Below are 18492 nucleotides of genomic sequence, written 5' to 3' on the forward strand. Positions count from 1 at the left end.
AAACCCCAGCAGATGACTCCAAAGCCCATGTTCTTGGAGCTTTAACAACCCAAAGAAATAAATAGTTAGAGGTAGTGAAAACTCTTAATTTCATGAGATTATATAGGAAAGCAAACTTTTGTATGCTTTTGTTTTGGTGGGGCGGGGGGAGTTTTTTTTTGAGACACAGTTTTGCTCTTCATGCCCAGGCTGGAGTGCAATGGTACAATCTTGGCTCACCACAACCTCTGCCTTCCGGGTTCAAGTGATTCTTCTGCCTCAGTCTCCCGAGTAGCTAGTATTACAGGCCTGTGCCACCACACCTGGCTAATTTTGTATTGTTAATAGAGATGGGGTTTCTCCATGTTGGTCAGGCTGGTCTTGAACTCCTGACCTCAGGTGATCCACCCACCTTGGCCTCCCAAAGTTCTAGGATTACAGGCATGGGCCACCGTGCCTAGTCTATTATATGCTTTTAAGACCTATAAAAACATAACAAATTTTAATGGCTTTGCTCCTTTCAGCTACCATTCACTGAGCTGCTACTATGTTTCAGGCACTTAAAACATTTGTTGCAATCATCCCAACATCATATCTCTAATTTATAGCTAATTTATAAGTAACTTAAGTTCATAGAGAGGTTATACAATCTGCCCATGGGTCACCTAGCTAGGGACCTAGCCAGCCAGGATTTGAAAGTAATTATCCTGCAAAATCCTGAACATCACCAAAGCAATAACCTTAAAGTATATATGCCTAGAATAAAAATAAAAGAATATATTCTAAGATGAGTACAAGTCAATAAGTATCGACAACTCAAAAAGCCATAATTCTATATATGCTATAAAGAGATGTGGAACTTTGAAGGGGATTGAGAAGGAAGAAACTAATTCAACTGGGTGAAAGTCTCATAATACTTACTGTTTTATTATTAGTTAATATGCGTAGAAATAATGCATGACAATGGGAACAAATACAGTTCTTACTACAGATCTAGGTAGAGGTAAAAATTCAATATACACCTCCAGTTAGATTAAACAAACAGCTGAAGTAGCTCCCCAACCCAATGACCCACAAACACTTTGCTTGTAAGATCTATAACTTCCATTGGTCCTGTAACTCACATATAACAGATTTTACTTATAGAAGTATAAAAATTAGCCAAAAACTCACCTCATAATTTACTTTCAGAAGTGTTTAGCTAAATCTAGAATACCTATCTAACAGGGGTTAAGGTGAAATTTTACAAAATGAATATTTTGGAGTCAGAAGTAACAATTATTTTACATGAATTTTTTAAATACTGAACTAACTCTATTACTTACGGCTTAGATATCATGAAGTTTGACTTCATCTTGATGTGAATTACCATCATTTTGAGAAAAATGTTAACTTGTTTCCAAAAACTATAATCATTGATAACTGAGGAGAAAAAGCAAAGACGTTTTTTGTTCTATTCACAAGTACCAACAAACAGCCCAGTGTGGAAATGGCAGTATGCCAGGTTGCCCTGTGAAGAATTAGGCTTCGTGGCAATCAAGAAATTCAGACATCTTAGGCCCCTAGAAAACTAACATGTTAAGGACTTGGTGCTTTCACTTCCGCTTCTAGAAGGCATATGCAAGATATGTCTTGCTTAGATGACAATCTTTTCCATATTCTGAATTCAATGAGAGAATAAGACAACTAATAAGAAGCAAATTGAGGAGCAAGCATCATTGTCTACTGGATCTAGTGACTAAAATTTAATAAATGGTCCCAGATATATAGCAATATAATCCTAAATAACCAGAAGAAACAATAATTAAAAGATTTGTACAACAATTATGAAACGTAAAAGTGCATTTGAATTTTGATCAAGAAACTCAGAGTGAAATTCAGAGAACAAACCTGAAATTATATCTTTAGAAAAGATAGTCAAAATGGTAAAAACCCAGTTTCAGATATGTATATTTATTCCTTTATTAACTTCTACATAGAAAGTTAAAAACAAACAAACAAAAAAAAGAGTCGAATAATTCCAATAAACCTTAGAGGACACTGTGGACCACAACATCCATTTTACCAAATTTAAACTTGAAGTTCCCTATTACCTGGTAAATAATTTTTTGTTTTGATGTTGTATGAATCTCAATGAAGGCTGAGACTGCCAACACACTAGACTACATTTCACAAGTTTGCTGCCTGTATCTAACGTGATACTCAGCAGCATAAAAGTAAATGAAGTGAAACAGGATCAAAAATTATTCTAAGCGTCCATAAATACACTTCCTGAACATTCCTTGATTACGTAGGGTCAGTTGAAAAACTTGACTAACTCAAAACAATATTATCAAGAAGCCAACGTACTTAAGATTCTGAATTCCAAGTGAAATACAGGACATTTATGATATTTTCAGATGTATAATCTAGCCAAGATATACTTTACTTTATAAATAAAATAGATTTTAAAGGGCAAACATCAATATTTAAATCAATCCTTCTTCACATATATCTTTGACAAAATTTCTCACCTTCAATACTTTCTAATTTCATTTTTTCATTTTTTTATTGTATATAAATACACAAGACTTTTCTCTACTTTTTGATGTGCCAATAACATTAGTGCAACATACAGCCATGACAACTTATCCTATAAACAGAATCCCTCACAAATTGAAAAATGTAAGAACCAACAAATGTTTCACTACACTCAGAAAACACAGAGTCTTTATTCCAAGAGGAACTTTCAGTAAAAAAATGATGTGTGAACAGCAGACACTGATGTTCACACAAGCATACTGCAGACAACCCAGCAGGCGGTTTTCTGTTTTTTTTGGATTATGCTCTGGAGGTGCTGGCACAATGGAATTTCAATACCATAACTGCTTATTTCTCTGTATATCTTTAAAATAACAGGTAAAGAAAAAATTAACTTAAAAAAAAAAAACAAAGTGTTTTTAATTCTTCTTTTCAAACGATGTAATTTATAACCATTACACAAATAGAGAAGCAGCACAAAAGAGGGGAAAAAAAGAAATAAAGTAACGTTCCAAAGGTTCAGTTTACAAGGACCTCACACAAAGTTTTTTTTTCTCTGCAACTCTTACTAGAAACAGTATTATTTGCTAAAAATGCACTAGCTGCCAAGAGCTATGGTCCATCTAAAGCAAAATGCTTAAGATGGAAACAGTGTTAATACAAAAAAAAGAGGCAGGATTCAGTATACAAATTTCTGTAAAATCTATTAAAAAATAAGATGAAGTTTTGATTTTGATACATTATTTTGACTAAAAAACAATTCTAATTATAGACAAAATATTAAAATACATAGTACTGTATTAAAACAATAAGTAATCAAATTTCAAACTTTCTAATTAATCCTTTTTTTGTAAGTTATTGGGAATTCAACACTAGTCTTGGTTCACATGATAGAACAATGGGAAAATTTTCCGAATGGTTGAACACTAACCCTGACAAGTGTGGAGAGCCAACTACAATACATTATATGGTAGCATAACCTGCCACCCACGTTGCTGAGAGAACAGCTTTCAAACACATGCACTGAGCTGTAAAACCGCAAAATCCCTTATTACACATTGTCTTTCTTACTTTAGGTGAAATATACCATCAATTCTTTCCATTATAAATCTTTTTTTATTACTATTTTTGAAGCCCTTTTACAATTTGATTGTTGTTTTCTGACAAAGTAAAAGATGCTTTTTACAAAAAGAAAATGCAACAGGAAAGTTATCACCCTCCTACAGTATTACAAATGAAGGCTGATATCTGCTGCACAATTTCCCATAGATTAACTGGAGAATCCATATTACCTAAAATGAGTTTCCAGATAAAATTCTTTTTTTTTCCTTTGAAAACCAAACCCTTATACTAGAGTTCACCAAGTTTCTTAAAGCATTTGAAAATATTTGCCTTCTTTAATAAAAGTTGACATATTGCTTTGGGAAGTTCTTTAATACATAATTTTGATCATTACCAAAAAAAAAAGAGAAAAACAAATTGTCAAAATTTGTTAGAAAATAAATATTCTTTCTCTCTATGTTTCTTCCCAACATTTTCCCCTTTCCTCCTGCATCAGCACAAATACAAACCTATATTAAAAAAAAAAAAAAAAGATTCAAGGATATAAAGTTGCCCTTGACAGTATTTGCCTTATATTGATAATACACGTAAATGAAGAAAGACTGCAGAATGGCAGGTACACATCATACTCATTATAGCAATGTGTTTGACAAAAAATACATTCTTACCGTTCAGAAAAGAGCTCACTGCAACAATGACTATCAAATCTAACAAAAGGGCTTGCGATACAGAACAAAAAGTGTAAAAAAATGAAAAATTTAAAGACAGTACTTTTTAGAGATTCAAGGAGGTTAAAATCATTTCAAAACATGTGTGTTTCTCTCTAACATTCTGCCTGATTAATTTCCCTCCAAAATTCTCCTTCCTATCTTTTGCATTTTCTTCAACCCAACTCCCACCCACCATGACCCACCTCCACCCACAGTCTGCTAACTGAATCATAGCATTCCAGGACAGTTACAGGACATAACAGTTTCTTCTGGGGTTTTCATTCGCAATGTTGTTTGCAAAGAGAATTTTATTTGTAAGTGTTCTATTATACTGACAGGGTCAATTAGTCTTGTGAACTATCAGTCTTTCTGCCTGATAGTTTGGTGGATCATTCAAGTGGGTACTGTTCATAACCTATAACTGAACGCAGTCAATTAACCTCAGAAACATGACAATACTGGCTATCTAATGGGCTTTTTACTTTATCTTAATAACACACTATAATTATATTACACTATAGTAATATAATTTCCCCAAAATTGGTGGTATATTATTTAATATAAATTACATTTTCCCCAAATTGAACTGATTTGTAAATTATGCTACATAAGTTACACAGAGTAATTTTCATTTTATAGAAGTTCACCATAAACATTTTGGAGTTTTTATAAAAACAATAATCAGTTATTATGCTGATTATTTATATGCTTATATGTTTATATAACTAAATAAAAGTATAAGATTTCTCCCAAGATGCAGAAAGCACTAATACTCTCCAAACGCCAATGTAAAAATAAATTTGCATTTTACTTCAAATATTCAAAAAAGGCTTAAAGTTGTAAAATATTATTTATCTTTTAAAAAACACACCCAAAAAGAGAATTTGCATTAACTCAGTGTTTACTATGTAACCAGGTAATGTGAATAAGTACTTTGCAAACTTTATCCTACTTAATTCTTTCAGGAATCCAATAAGACAGACATTGTTCACCTATTCTATGTATGTTTACCTATTTTATGAAACTGAGGCTTCAAAAGAGCCAAATATGTCTCCAAGATTCACACAGCTAGTAAGTGGCAAAACTAAGATCTGAAACCAGATCTGTCTACTTAGCCAAACTGTGGTCCTTCAACATTACTTGGCCTAAAAAAAATATGAGAAAATTCCTTGGTCATCTCCCCATGTCATCTTATAAAACTGGATCACAGAATACTGACAAGTTCCAAAGCCATTCTACAAAAGAATATCCAAGTGTTAATTCTTTTGTAGTTGTTAATTCAACAACTTGAAGGAGATTAATGAAGGAGTAAAAGATTACTAAGAAAGTAAAAGATTACAAAGATACAATACTCCAGTTTTTTTCATATCACTTCTAACCCAAATGCACTCTCACATATATGAATGCATATATGATCTTCTACACACATGCTTGCACCCACAAGTACCTGCTCACATACACACATACTCATCTAAACTGTCATGCATCAATACTCCTGATTTCCAAGGCTAAAGTACTGTCTGTCCATTATGCCAGCCCACAAAGAAGTAAAAAGCTATCTTAATGCCATGGCTATCAAGGTATCAATTTATTTGCAAAGAAGAATTTTAACATAAGTTGAATAACTTTTTCATATTGTAATTAAAAAAAAAAAACTATCTGACCTAATGAGCCAACTTAACATATGTTCTAGCAAAAATTATATTATGATTATCTATGCTTTTGCTTTATAAATTTTCAAACATAACTAATTTGTTCAATTGTTGGGCCAAATTGCCCTAAAAGCAAATGCCTGTTACAGGAGCACACCCTGAGCACTCCTAAATATCCATTAATACTCTCAAATCCTCTGCCTTCACATTAGCTACAGTGACTTTCAGGGCTTCATTCACTGCTTAATGGAAAAGTTTGCAAAAATATTTGTGTAATTAAGATAGACAGCGCTTTCTTGAAAATATTGGCTTGGCTAAAAGTCATGGCAGTTAAGACGTACATAAATAACTTTTAAAATGCCCATTTATACCCCCTACTTTATAAATTTGTTCCTGTAAATATTGTATTTCTTTTTAAAAATACATCCTGCAGAGAAAGTATAAGGGCTAAGAAGTAAAATTCAAAGTTATCCATATTATAAAGTCAGCTTTGTTTACTTTTTAAAATATATCAAAATAAATTCCATAAGCACAAAAAATTTCAAGAACGGAGAACAAAATCAAAGGAAGTATCCATGTTAGTAAAATTATTACCTTAGAAAATATCTAATATTTAGACAAAATGGATAAAGATGTGCTCCAGTATGTGAAGTTATTAGCTAAATACTAGGAAGCTTAAAATTGCTAAACTCTTGCTTTACATATGCCACAAAAAATAATGCCACTGATGCTGTAGTTTCAAAGGATTAAATCTGTATATCTACTCCAATGCCAAGGGAAATTTCATCAAAATAATTTTTTAAAAAAACCTAAATAACCTACATAGGTTGTTCTCTCTGTCCAGTTGCAACAGAGAAAACGCTAACACTGAAATGCCAAATATCAACATTAAAAAAACACTTCATGCTTAGATCTGATAGTAAGGAATTGAATCCAAGACTACCTATCCATCCTCTATAACTTGAGCATGTCTTAATATACATAAGACACATTTATCTAGCACTTTCCAACCGTGTACAGTCATGTACGAGTAAGGATAAAGCAAGCAGCCATTACAAAGCTAACGGAGAAAAGTACTACGGAAGGGCATAGACTTATATTGACTACAAATCTATATATATTAGGTTCATGGTAGATGTTTTTACACAGCTTATCTAATTTTCACAACCACCCAAACAAGACAGGCATTGTAATTTTCATTTTTTAAAGTAAATAAACAGAGACTCAGAAAAAACAGAGAAACTGTACTCTCTCTGAAAGAAATGATAATACCAAGATTCCAACTCTGATCTGACAGGCTCCAAACCCCATGATTAAAGCAGCATGTGGCAAAGACAATCTAGAAACATGTTCCTTCATTTGGCTTATGTCTCACCCTTCTGTCCTACTCTAAAAACAATATTTAAAACCCAGATTGCAGGTTATGAAACAGACTGGGTTTTTCCGTCTGTAAGCCAAGGTTAGAGAACTCTGTGTTCAATGGCAAGTACAAGATGACTCTGGGGGACTATCACCAAGTTTCAAATGACTATAACTTCAGGTTAAATGGAGTTCAGTGAGTCATGATAATTCCATGCTACTGATAATCCTGAACCTGATTAACAGAAAAGTTTCAAATTTGAATTCCATATCTGCTTTAGACAATTCCCTCTCAACACAAGGCAACTCTTCATTCAAAATAAGTTTCTTAAAGTCAGGAACACTTCTCAATGCCTTTCATTAAATTTCCTCAGAGAAATGATAAAATTTTTAAATTGATAAAGCTATTGTTCAACTAGATTTTACAAACTGGCTGACAACTCTGACTCAACTTTTACCCTTATATTACCTTAAATGTGTAGTGGCTACCTAAATACTAAGGTAGAACAGTGAAGGCAGAAAGAGATTTCTTCTCATTCCTCAGTCTCTCTTTATTCCCTAAAGTACCTTCCTTATCATACTTAGCCAGAGCTCATACCTTTGGGCTATGATAACAGGCAAATTAGGATTGCCCTACATTCCCCAAAGCTATATTACATTCCCTTTGGTCATTATTATCTTCTCTAAGATCACATGCTGATATCAGAAAGTAGGCTGCTAGAGCAGAATCAATTTTAGAAGTAATCTGCCTTGGACTCTTTTCCTCAGTAAAGCTAACAGAGATGCCCCTCCACTATCTTTAAAATAAATATCAAAGGCCACTGCAGAAATAAATTGCACAAATATTAACTGAGCACCTATGTGGTAGGTACTCAGCCACACAGGTGATCAAGACAGATAATGTCCTTGTGCTAATGAAAGCCATCAAACATTTGTGGGCCCTGAAAAGAAATATGCCATAAAATGACAAAATAAATGACTAAGGCCAAGATTAGTGTATAGAAATATACACAATTGTTACCACATGGGTCACAAATTTGGTTCTAAGCTTCCTGACAGTCAACACGAAGTGGGTATCATTACTGGTTCTGACACAGTATAGAGATTCTTCTACTTACAGATTCATTTCCAAAGGGTCATCATTAAGTCTACTTAATCTCATGTGTCAATTTCTAACTATAGAAGCAACTACTAATACCATCTATTGGTAGTTGACAGAGCTGACATATTTCTCCCCAACCTCCCTCAATATAGGTCATGGATACTAAGAAGAAATTCTATGAAAACAATTTTATAAAACAATGCTGCCAAAGAATAATATTCAAAATTGCTAAAGAACATGTTTTTCAAGCAGCTCCAATTTAAAAAAAAAAAAAAAAAAAAAGGAAATTCAACCACTGGAGGAATAGTCCAAAGATATAGGAATAATTGAAACTATCAGCCTCTCAGTTATTTCTTATGCAAGTTTTGTGTGTAATACCTCTTTGCTCTAATTTATTAATAGGAAAATAAAACTTTGAGATAAAGTTTTGAAGTTTTAGCAATTATGTCTAAAATAAGTACAGGCATATCCCAGATATATTGTGGGTTTGGTTCCAGACCACAGCAATAAAGTGAGTATCACAATAAAGTGAGTCAGTCATACAATGTTTTGGTTTCTCAGTGCATATATTATGCTTATACTCTACTGTAGTCTATTAAGTGTGCATTAACATTATGTCTAAAGAATAATGTACATATCCTCACAAAAAAAATTTTACTGCTAAAAATTGCTAACAATCCCTTGATTCTTCAGCAAGTTATAATTTTTTTGGAGGTAGAGGATCTCACTTAATGGTGATGGCTACTGACAGATTAAAGTGGTAGTTACTAAAGTCTGAGGTGGCTGAAGCAATTTCTTAAAATAAGACAACACTGAAGTTTACCTCATTTATTCAATATTCCTTTCATGAAAAATATTCTCTATAGCATGCAATGCCATTTAACAGCATTTCGCTGACAGAATTTCTTTAAAAATTGGAGTCAGTCTTCTCAAACTGTGCTACTACTGCTTTATCAACTAAGATGATGCAATATTCTAAATTCTTTGTTGTCATTTCAAGAATGCTCACAGCACCTTCACACACTAAAAACTTCTTTCTTAGCTCATTCATCAGAAGCAGCTCTTCACCTGTTCAAGTTTTATAATGAGATTGCTGCAATTTGGTCACATCTTCAGGCTCCATTTTTGTTTTTTTGAGATAGGGTCTCTCTCTGTAGCCCATGCTGAAGTGCAATGGCATGATTATGGCTCACTGGAACCGCCGTCACCCGGGCTTAAGCAATCCTCCCACCTCAGCCTCCCAGGTAGCTGGCACTACAGATGTGCACCACCACACTCAATTAATTTTTTTGAATTTCTTTTGTAGAGATGGGGGTCTTGTTATATTGCCCAGGCTGGTCTTGAGCTCCTGGGATCAAGAGATTCTCCCACCCCAGCCTCCCAAAATGCTAGGAGTACAGGCGTGAGCCACCACACCTGACCTTCAGGCTCCCTTTCTAATTGTAGTTCTCTTGCTGTTTCCACTACATCTGCAGTTACTCCCTCCAATGAAGCCTTTAGACCCTCGAAGTTATCCATGAGGACTGGAATCAACTTCTTCCAAACTCCTGTTAATGTTCATATTTTGACCTTTTCACGTAAATCACAAATATTCTCAGTAACATCTAGAATGGTAAGTTGTTTCCAGAAGATTTTCAATTTGCTTTGCCTAGATCCATCAGATCATTTGCCACTATTTATGGCAGCTAATGCCTTAAGAAATGTATTTCTTACATAATAAGACTTGGAAGTCAAAATTATTCCTTGCTCCATGGGCTGCATAATACATGTTGTATTACCTCCTTGTACATCTCCATCAAAGCTCTTGGGTGACTATATGCATTGTCAGCGAGTGTAGTATTTTGAAATAAATCTTTTTCTCTGAGCAGTAGGTCTTTACAATGGGATTAAAATATTCAGGAAACCATGCTCTAAACAGATGCGCTGTCATTCAGGCTTTGTTCTTCCATTTAGAGCACACGGGCAGAATAAATTTAGCGTAATTCTTAAGAGCCCTAGGATTTTTAGAATAGTGAGGGCTGCCTTCAACTTAAACTCACTAGCTGCATCAGCCCCTAACAAAAGAGCCAGCCTGTACTGTGAAGCTTTCAATCCAGGCATTGACTTCTCCTCTCCAGCTATGAAAGTCTTAGTTGGTACCTTGCAGTAGAAGGCTTTTTGTCTACATTGAAAATGTGTTGCTCTGTGTATCTACCCTCATCAACTATTTTAAACAGGTCTGCCGGGTAACTTGCTACAGCTCCTCCATCAGCACTTGCTGCTTCACCTGGCTCTTTTATGTTACGGAGACAGCTTCTTTCCTGAAACCTCATGAACCAACCTCGGCTAGTTTCATACTTTTCTTCTGTAGCTTCTTCACCTCTCTCAGCCTTCCTAACATTGAAGAGAATTTGGGCCTTACTGTGAATTAGGCTTTGGCTTAAGGGAATGTTGTGGCTGGTTTAATCTTCTATCTAGGCTACTCAAACTTTCTCCATATCAGTAATAAGGCTGTAATGCTTTCTTATGATTCATGTGTTCACTAGAGTAGCATGTTTAATTTCCTTCAGAACTTTTCTCTTGTATTCACAACTTCACTGTTTGGAGTAAGAGGCCTAGTTTTTAGCATATTATCTTGACTTTCAAAATGTTTTCTTCATTAAGCTTAATTCTTTCTGGCTGTTGAGTTACAGTGAGAGATGTGAAACTCACTTAAATAGTTAGAGACCATCATCATTAGTTAGAGGCCTAATTGAATTATGCCAATTAATTAGGTTATTAATTGGCCTAATTTCGATATTGCTGTGTCTCAGGGAATAGGAAAGCACAATTAGACAGAAAGAGATAAGGAAGCAGCCAGTTGGTGGAGTAGTCAGAACACAATATTTATCAATTAAGTTTGCTATATTATATGAGCATGGTTCATGGGGTCCCAAAACAATTACAATAGTATCATTAAGAATCACTGATCACAGATCACCACAAAAGTTATAATAATAATGAAAAGGTTTGAAATATTGTGAGAATTACCAAAATGTGATAGAAACAGGAATTGAGCACACACTACTGAAAAAATGGTGCCAACAGACTTCCTTGACATAGGATTGCCACAAAGCTTCAATCTGTAATAAAATGCAGTATCTGTAAAGTACAATAAGGTGAAAAGCAACAAAATGAGGTAGGCCTGTGTAGTTCTTAGCAATGAAAATGGATGCAGTAATTTTTAAAGAACTATTCATTTTTTTCATGAATCTCAAAGAATTCATGAAAAATTCATGCAGTTAGAGGAACAGGCCAACAGCCACATAGTTATTATTGCATACGGTTATTGTAAAGAGACATTCTATGTAAATTATATATATGGATTGGCCAGATTCAGCATAATTAAGTGAAATGAGAGAAGGAGCCAACAGGACTTTGAAGGATATTATAATTTTCCTGAAAAATTTAATTTAGTCTAAGGACACTATTAAATAATCACAGAGTACCTTTTAGTCAACCTCAGAGGATTTCACATAGTCTGATTACTTAGTTAACTCCAACAAAATTGAAAAACTGTATGTTATAGAAAACAAGATTTTAAGTAATGTTTTTAAAAAAAATTGGAGTGAAAAAGAACTGCACGTTCTCACTTATACACGGAATCTAAAGGTGAACTCACAGAAGTAGAGAGTAGGATGATGGTTACCCGGGGCTATGAGTAATGGGGACAGTTGGAAGATGTTGGTCAAAGGACATAAAATTTCAGTGAGGCATAAGAAATAAGTTCAAGTCATCTACTGTGCATCACTGAGTACAATTAATAACAATATATTGTATACTTGAAAATTGCTAAGACAGATTTAAGCGTTCACACCACAAAAAAATGACATATATGTGAGGTATTACCTATGTTAATTAGCTTGATTTAGTCAGTCCACAACATATACAAATATCAAGACATCATTATAAGCACCATAAATATACATAATTTTCTGTCAATTTTAAAAAGCTAAATTTAAAAATTACTAAAATAACACTAGCCTAACCAGTTTACAGAGGTAGAATCCACATATTTTCTAATTTCAGTTGTTCTCACAGATAAAATAGATATACTAATACAATAAAATAGTATTTTAGTTGTTACTGGCTCTAAGTTTCATTTATAAACAACTATATTGATTTCTATTATAAAATTAGAGAGGTTTTCCTATTAAGAAAAAATACTGGGGGCTAGGCGCAGTGGCTCATGCCTGTAATCCCAGCACTTTGGGAGGCCGAGATGGGCGGATCACAAGGTCAGGAGATCAAGATCATCCTGGCTAACACGGTGAAAACCCATCTCTACTAAAAATACAAAATATTAGCTGGGCGTGGTGGTGCATGCCTGTAATCCCAGCTACTCGGGAGGCTGAGACAGGAGAATCGCTTGAACCTGGGAGGCAAAGGTACAAGTGAGCCAAGACCGCACCACTGCACTCCAGCCCGGGTGACAGAGCGAGACTCCATTTCGGGAAAAAAAAAAAAAATTGGGACACTCATTTATTATAAAAATCTCATTTCTTTAGCAGCATATATACAGTCTCAGGGAAGAAGTAGGAAAAACAGCAGTTGCCAGTGTACTATAAATACTATTATTATTTTAGCTAAGTGTGCCAGGCAAACCCTAAGAAACCTTATCCTGACTGATGAGGAAGAAGATGTAGAGAAGATTATATATTTTCAATATGAGGGACCTGCCATTATGTTTTGTTTATCTGGTGGCAAAGAATGGGAACTTAGGAGATACATAAGAACCAGAACAAAAATTTAATCTTTTCATTATCAAAATTAAGTAACAGAAAATTCACATAGCTACTCAGGAAACATGTTAACTTGGAACAAGATTAAATCTAAACACTTTATGCTCAATAAAGATTAAAATAGATAGCTAACGTATCATCTGAACAATTCCCTACTATTGCCTCATACTTATGGTATCACTTAGTCTAAATCTAGATCTTTTCTCATTGTAAGTTCTTTGAAAGCTTCCTCTACATACTGCCTCTGTCCTACTTAATTATCAGAAATCAAGACTAGTTGTAGGCCATCCAATTAGCCAATTATCATTCTTAATTAATTATCTAATTACAAAGTAGGCAACTGATTCTAAAAAAGTGGTGAGATTGCTAAGCTACGGTTTCTGTTTGGTACCATCAACTGTAATTTCAAATACAAAAGGAAAGATTCCCAAATATCTACAAATCCTTGTATGAAGAATTCTCTTCATTCCTTTATGAAGGAGAAATGGACACAAAAAAGTATCCATTCTCTTTTATTTGCAGTTTCTGCTTCAATATTCTCATTCCTTTATCCTGAGTCTTGAGATTCACTGATTCTTCATTTACCACACGTAAAACATGAGGCTGGAAAAAAAAAATGAGGTTCCTGAGTAGCTCACCTCTATTAAGATATACTTTTAAATTATGATAAAATACTTTAGCAGGTAGTTTCAGCAAGATTTACTGCAGCTCTTTCAACTGATTACTACCGTGTGTTTTCTTTTTTTTTTTTCCCTTTTTTTTGGAGGTGAAGTCTCACTCTGTCACCAGGCTGGACTGCAGTGGCACAATCTCGGCTCACTGCAACCTCTGCCTCCCAGGTTCAAGCAATTCTCCTACCTCAGTCTCCTGGGTAGCTGGGATTACAGGCACTTGCCAACACTTCCAGCTAATTTTTCTAATTTTAGTAGAGACGGGATTTCACCATGTTGGCCAGGATGGTCTCAATCTCTTGACTTTGTGATCCGCCTGCCTCGGCCTCCCAAAGTGCTGGTATTACAGGCCTGAGTCACCATGCCCAGCCCGATTACTACTGTTTTAATCAGCAACATGTTAGTTGCCAGAAATATTTACTCAAAACTTACCACACCCGGCGTGGTGGCTCACACCTGTAATCCCAGCATTTGGGAGGCCGAGGCAGGCGGATCACAAGGTCAGGAGATCGAGACCATCCTGGCCAACACGGTGAAACCCCATCTCTACTAAAAAATATACACAAAAAATTAGCCAGGCATGGGGGCGGGTGCCTATAGTCCCAGCTACTCCGGAGGCTAAGGCAGGAGAATGGTGTGAACCTGGAAGGCGGAGCTTGCAGTGAGCGAGATTGCGCCACTGCACTCCAGCCTGAGCAACGGAGCGAGACTCTGTCTCAAAAAAAAAAAAAAACTTACCACAGGATGAGGGGACATACTGAATTGTGTGTGTGTGTGTGTGTGTGTGTGTGTGTGTGTGTGTGCGCGCGCGCGCGCACACGCGCATGTCTGTGTGTGCACATGTTTGTACATGGAACTCAAGGAAAAGTGGTCAAGTATGAAAGAGGTCAGTAAATGAAGACTATCAGAGACACCAGACACTTGCTCAAGTTTATTGTTCTTTCTCCTTATTATGTCTCTACTCTTGCATCTATTTTATTCATTCTACACCATTCTGTGTCTTCTCATATCTTATAGGTGTACTCTTTTACTTTATAACTTCAGTTTGCTCATGGCCCTTCACCTTACCCACCCTTTTCCATATCACTGTCTCTCAGTATCAGATCTTGCCAATGCTAACTTTGCCTCTGTTTCTTCTGAGTTAAATTTCTAAGGCAAAAAAATTAAAAATAGAACTACCTTGTGATCTAGAAATCCAACATCTGCATATATACCCAAAAGAGATGAATAAAGGATCTTAAGATACGTGAACACCCACTGTTCACAGCACTACTATTCACACTAGGCAAGAGGTGGGAACAACCCAAGTGACCGCTGAGAGATGAATAGATAAGCAAAATGAAGTACACACATTTTGTACCTGCTGAATATTTTTTGGTCTTTAAAAAAAAAGGAGGCTGCTGAGGTGGCTCACGCCTGTAATCCCAGCACTCTGAGAGGCCGAGGTGGGTGGATCACCTGAGGTCAGGAGTTCGAGACGAGCCTGCCCCAAATGGTGAAACCCTGTCTACACTAAAAATACAAAAGTTAGCCAGGCATGGTGGTATGTGCCTGTAGTCCCAGCTACTCAGGAGGCTGAGGCATGAGAATCACTTGAACTTAGGAGGCAGAGGCTGTAGTGAGTCGAGACCATGTCACTGCACTCCAGCCTGGGTGACAGAGCTAGACTCTGTCTCAAAAAATAAAAAATAAATTAAATTTAAAAATAAATAAAGGAAATCCTGTCACATGATACAACATGAAGCTTGAGTACATTATGCTAAGTGAAGTAAGCTAGTCAAAAAAGGACAAATATTGTATGATTTCACTTATATGAGGTATCTAAAGCAGTCAAATTCATAGAAACAAAAACTAGAATAGTGCTCACTAGGGCCTGGAGAAGGGGGAAACTGGGAGTTGTTACTTAATGACAATGATTTTTGGTTTTGAAAGACAAAAAAGTTCTGGAAATGTGTATTCACAACCACGTGAATACCATATATGTAACACTACCGAACTAACTGTGCATAAAAAATGGTTTAGGTGGTAAATTTTATGGTATGGTTTTGCAATTAAAAAAGTTTTTAAAATGTCTAAGACAGGGAATCTGATTTGCCCAGATAATCTTTTTGAAGCAAACTACACAAGCATGGGTCAACAGCAAGCCTATGAACTGCTGGTAATGTCAGAGGCGTGTGAAACCAGAGCAACTCCATCTTGAAGAGGAGCTGGGTATAATGAAGCTGAGACTTACTGGGCTGCATTCCCAGACGGTTAAGGCATGCTAAGTCACCAGATGAGATACAAGGTCAGCATAAGATACAGGTCATAAAGACCCTGCTAATAAAACAGGCTGCAGTAAAGAAGCTGGCCTAAACCCACCAAAACCAAGATGGTCACAAGAGTGACCTCTGGTCGTCCTCACTGCTACACTCCCATCATCACCATGACAGTTTACAAATGCCAGGGCAAAGTCAGGAAGTTACCCTATATGGTCTAAAAAGGGGAGGCATGAATAATCCACCCCTTGTTCAGCATACCATCAAGAAATAACCATAAAGATGGGCAACCAGCAGCCCTCGGGGCTGCTCTATGTAGTAGCCATTCTTTCATTCCTCTACTTTTTTAATAAACTTGCTTTCACTTTATGGATGTGCCCTGAATTCCTTCTTGCACAAGATATAAGAACTCCTTCTTGGGGTCTGGATTGGGACCCCTTTTCTTGTAACATCCTTCTGGTGACCACTGGAGAGACTATAGTGCGGAAACCCCCGACCTAAAAGTTAACAAGTTTGGGTAAGTGGCGGGGCCCTGTAACAGTATGGTTATTTAACAACACTTTAATGAAATACCTACTGTTTCAGACACTATGCTAGGTTCTCAGCCAGGTGCCCACCCTGCTCTGATCAGCAGGCTATATTCCCAGTATGTTTTCCTTATAAGAGGGGTTGATAATCTACATTTCTAAAACCATGTCATTTTCATTTTCATAAGTAAAATGCATATTTCTATTGAATTATATTCTGTCATATGGTTAAATACAGGGAATTTAGATTTTGTAGGTTTTTTGTCTTCTTTGCCCTAAGCTATTACCATTGCCATTTTGCCTAAAAGAAACAGTGTAGGTCTTCTATAACTGCTGTAAAAGATCACTTGAAAAAAGTGACCTTTACAGGACAATGTTCTTGAAAGAAAATTCATCAACTTCTAAGTTTACTTTAAGTATGCATTAGCAGCACAAAACCTTCCAAATCAACACATTATGAAATAAAACAAGAATCCTCCTCAGAATCATCTTATTTGGCACAAATATTATAATTAGAAAAGATGGAATTCCTGCTATTAAATCATTTCATTGGTTCCCAATCGATAAATTTAGAAACAATTACTCCAAAGAGTGCTTAAACAAGTTTCAAGAACTACCTTAGTTCAGAATTGCATTAAGTAAATTACATTAAGCAAACTGCCTATTAAAACATGAAATACAGGAAATGTTTCAGTCCCTATCTGCCTAGATACTCCTGACTTCTTTCCGCTTCTGTGACAACATATTCTCTTAATTTTCTTCTCATCTTTCTGGGAGTTCCTCTCAGCTTTCGTCACTGGATAATCTTTTCCTATTCAATTATTGAATATTGGCATCTTCATGGTCCCAGTCCTAGAACTTTTATTTTATATCTAAACTTCGATTTACACACTGATGATTCCCAAATCTATACCTCTAACCCAGACTTCTTTCCTTAGGTTCAGATCCATATACCATACCCTACTATCCATGGACTACCTACTGAAAATCCCTCCATTTGAAGAGATACCAGAAATCAGTGACCAAAATTAATCTTATTATCGAAGCCCCTTTCTCTCTGCCCCTCCCCCTCAGAATGTTCCCTCTCTGTAAGCCATTTCTAGTAAATGCCAACTTTCAACCAGTTGCCTAAGCTAAGAATTCTAGATGCCCCTTTCTACTTACTCGAATTCTACCCAATATTCTGAATACATCCCAGGTAGCAATCAGTCACAAGTCCTTTTAATTTATTTCAAATATATCCCTTCCTCTGGAACCCAACTGCTGTAGCCTTAATTAAATCCTCATACTTTTTACCTGGCTAATATTATACCTACCTGGTCTTTAGGTGCTCCAGCTCCAGCATTCCCATGATTAAGCTGTGTCAAAGTTTCCTCATTTAATGTCTGACATTATGTACAATACGACTATACATTTTCACTGAAACAATTATATACTATATTTATTTCCCTACAAGAATGTAAACTTATGTATGGGAGCCATGTTACATCACAATAAATGTGTTGAATGAATAAATACTTCTTCAGTCTTTCTTATCACTCCCTCAGACCTATCCAGCTTCCAGGCAGACTGAATTACTTGCACTTCTGTCACTATACCATGCTACTGTGCTTCCATACCTTTATGTACATCATGACCCTGCTAGAATGCCTCCACTTGATTTTGCACCTGAATAGGCTTTGTATTTATCCGAAACAGTCAGTTGAACCATCAACCTCTTCAGCTTTTTAAAACATTGGGCTCTTAAAACCACAAAACAATATTGTGTTTTTAAACACAATATTCCATTGTGTTCCCATAGCCACCTCCAGGTACTTACTATACTATATGGCAACTGAGAATTTTTTGCGTATCTCTTCCATGAGACTATGAAGTGCTCAAAGGCAGAAACT

The 18492-nt window shown here is 35.8% G+C and overlaps 1 protein-coding gene across 6 annotated transcripts in view; it reads right to left on the minus strand.

Annotated features, from left to right (window-relative positions):
* ANAPC10 (anaphase promoting complex subunit 10) overlaps window positions 1-18492 on the minus strand; it is a 115524-nt gene that overhangs the window by 57397 nt on the left and 39635 nt on the right. The window contains exon 5 of one of the 6 annotated variants that reach the window (XM_005556004.5): window positions 11228-13747. The exons of the other annotated variants lie outside the window; for them this stretch is intronic. Within the exon in view, the coding sequence (XP_005556061.1) occupies window positions 13616-13747 (132 nt within the window). The 3' untranslated portion in view covers window positions 11228-13615. Of the gene's footprint in view, window positions 1-11227; window positions 13748-18492 lie in introns of those variants that run through there. 6 annotated transcript variants of the gene reach the window in all.

The sequence above is a fragment of the Macaca fascicularis genome, chromosome 5 (genome assembly GCF_037993035.2).
Source record: "Macaca fascicularis isolate 582-1 chromosome 5, T2T-MFA8v1.1".
NCBI classification, from domain to species: domain Eukaryota; kingdom Metazoa; phylum Chordata; class Mammalia; order Primates; family Cercopithecidae; genus Macaca; species Macaca fascicularis.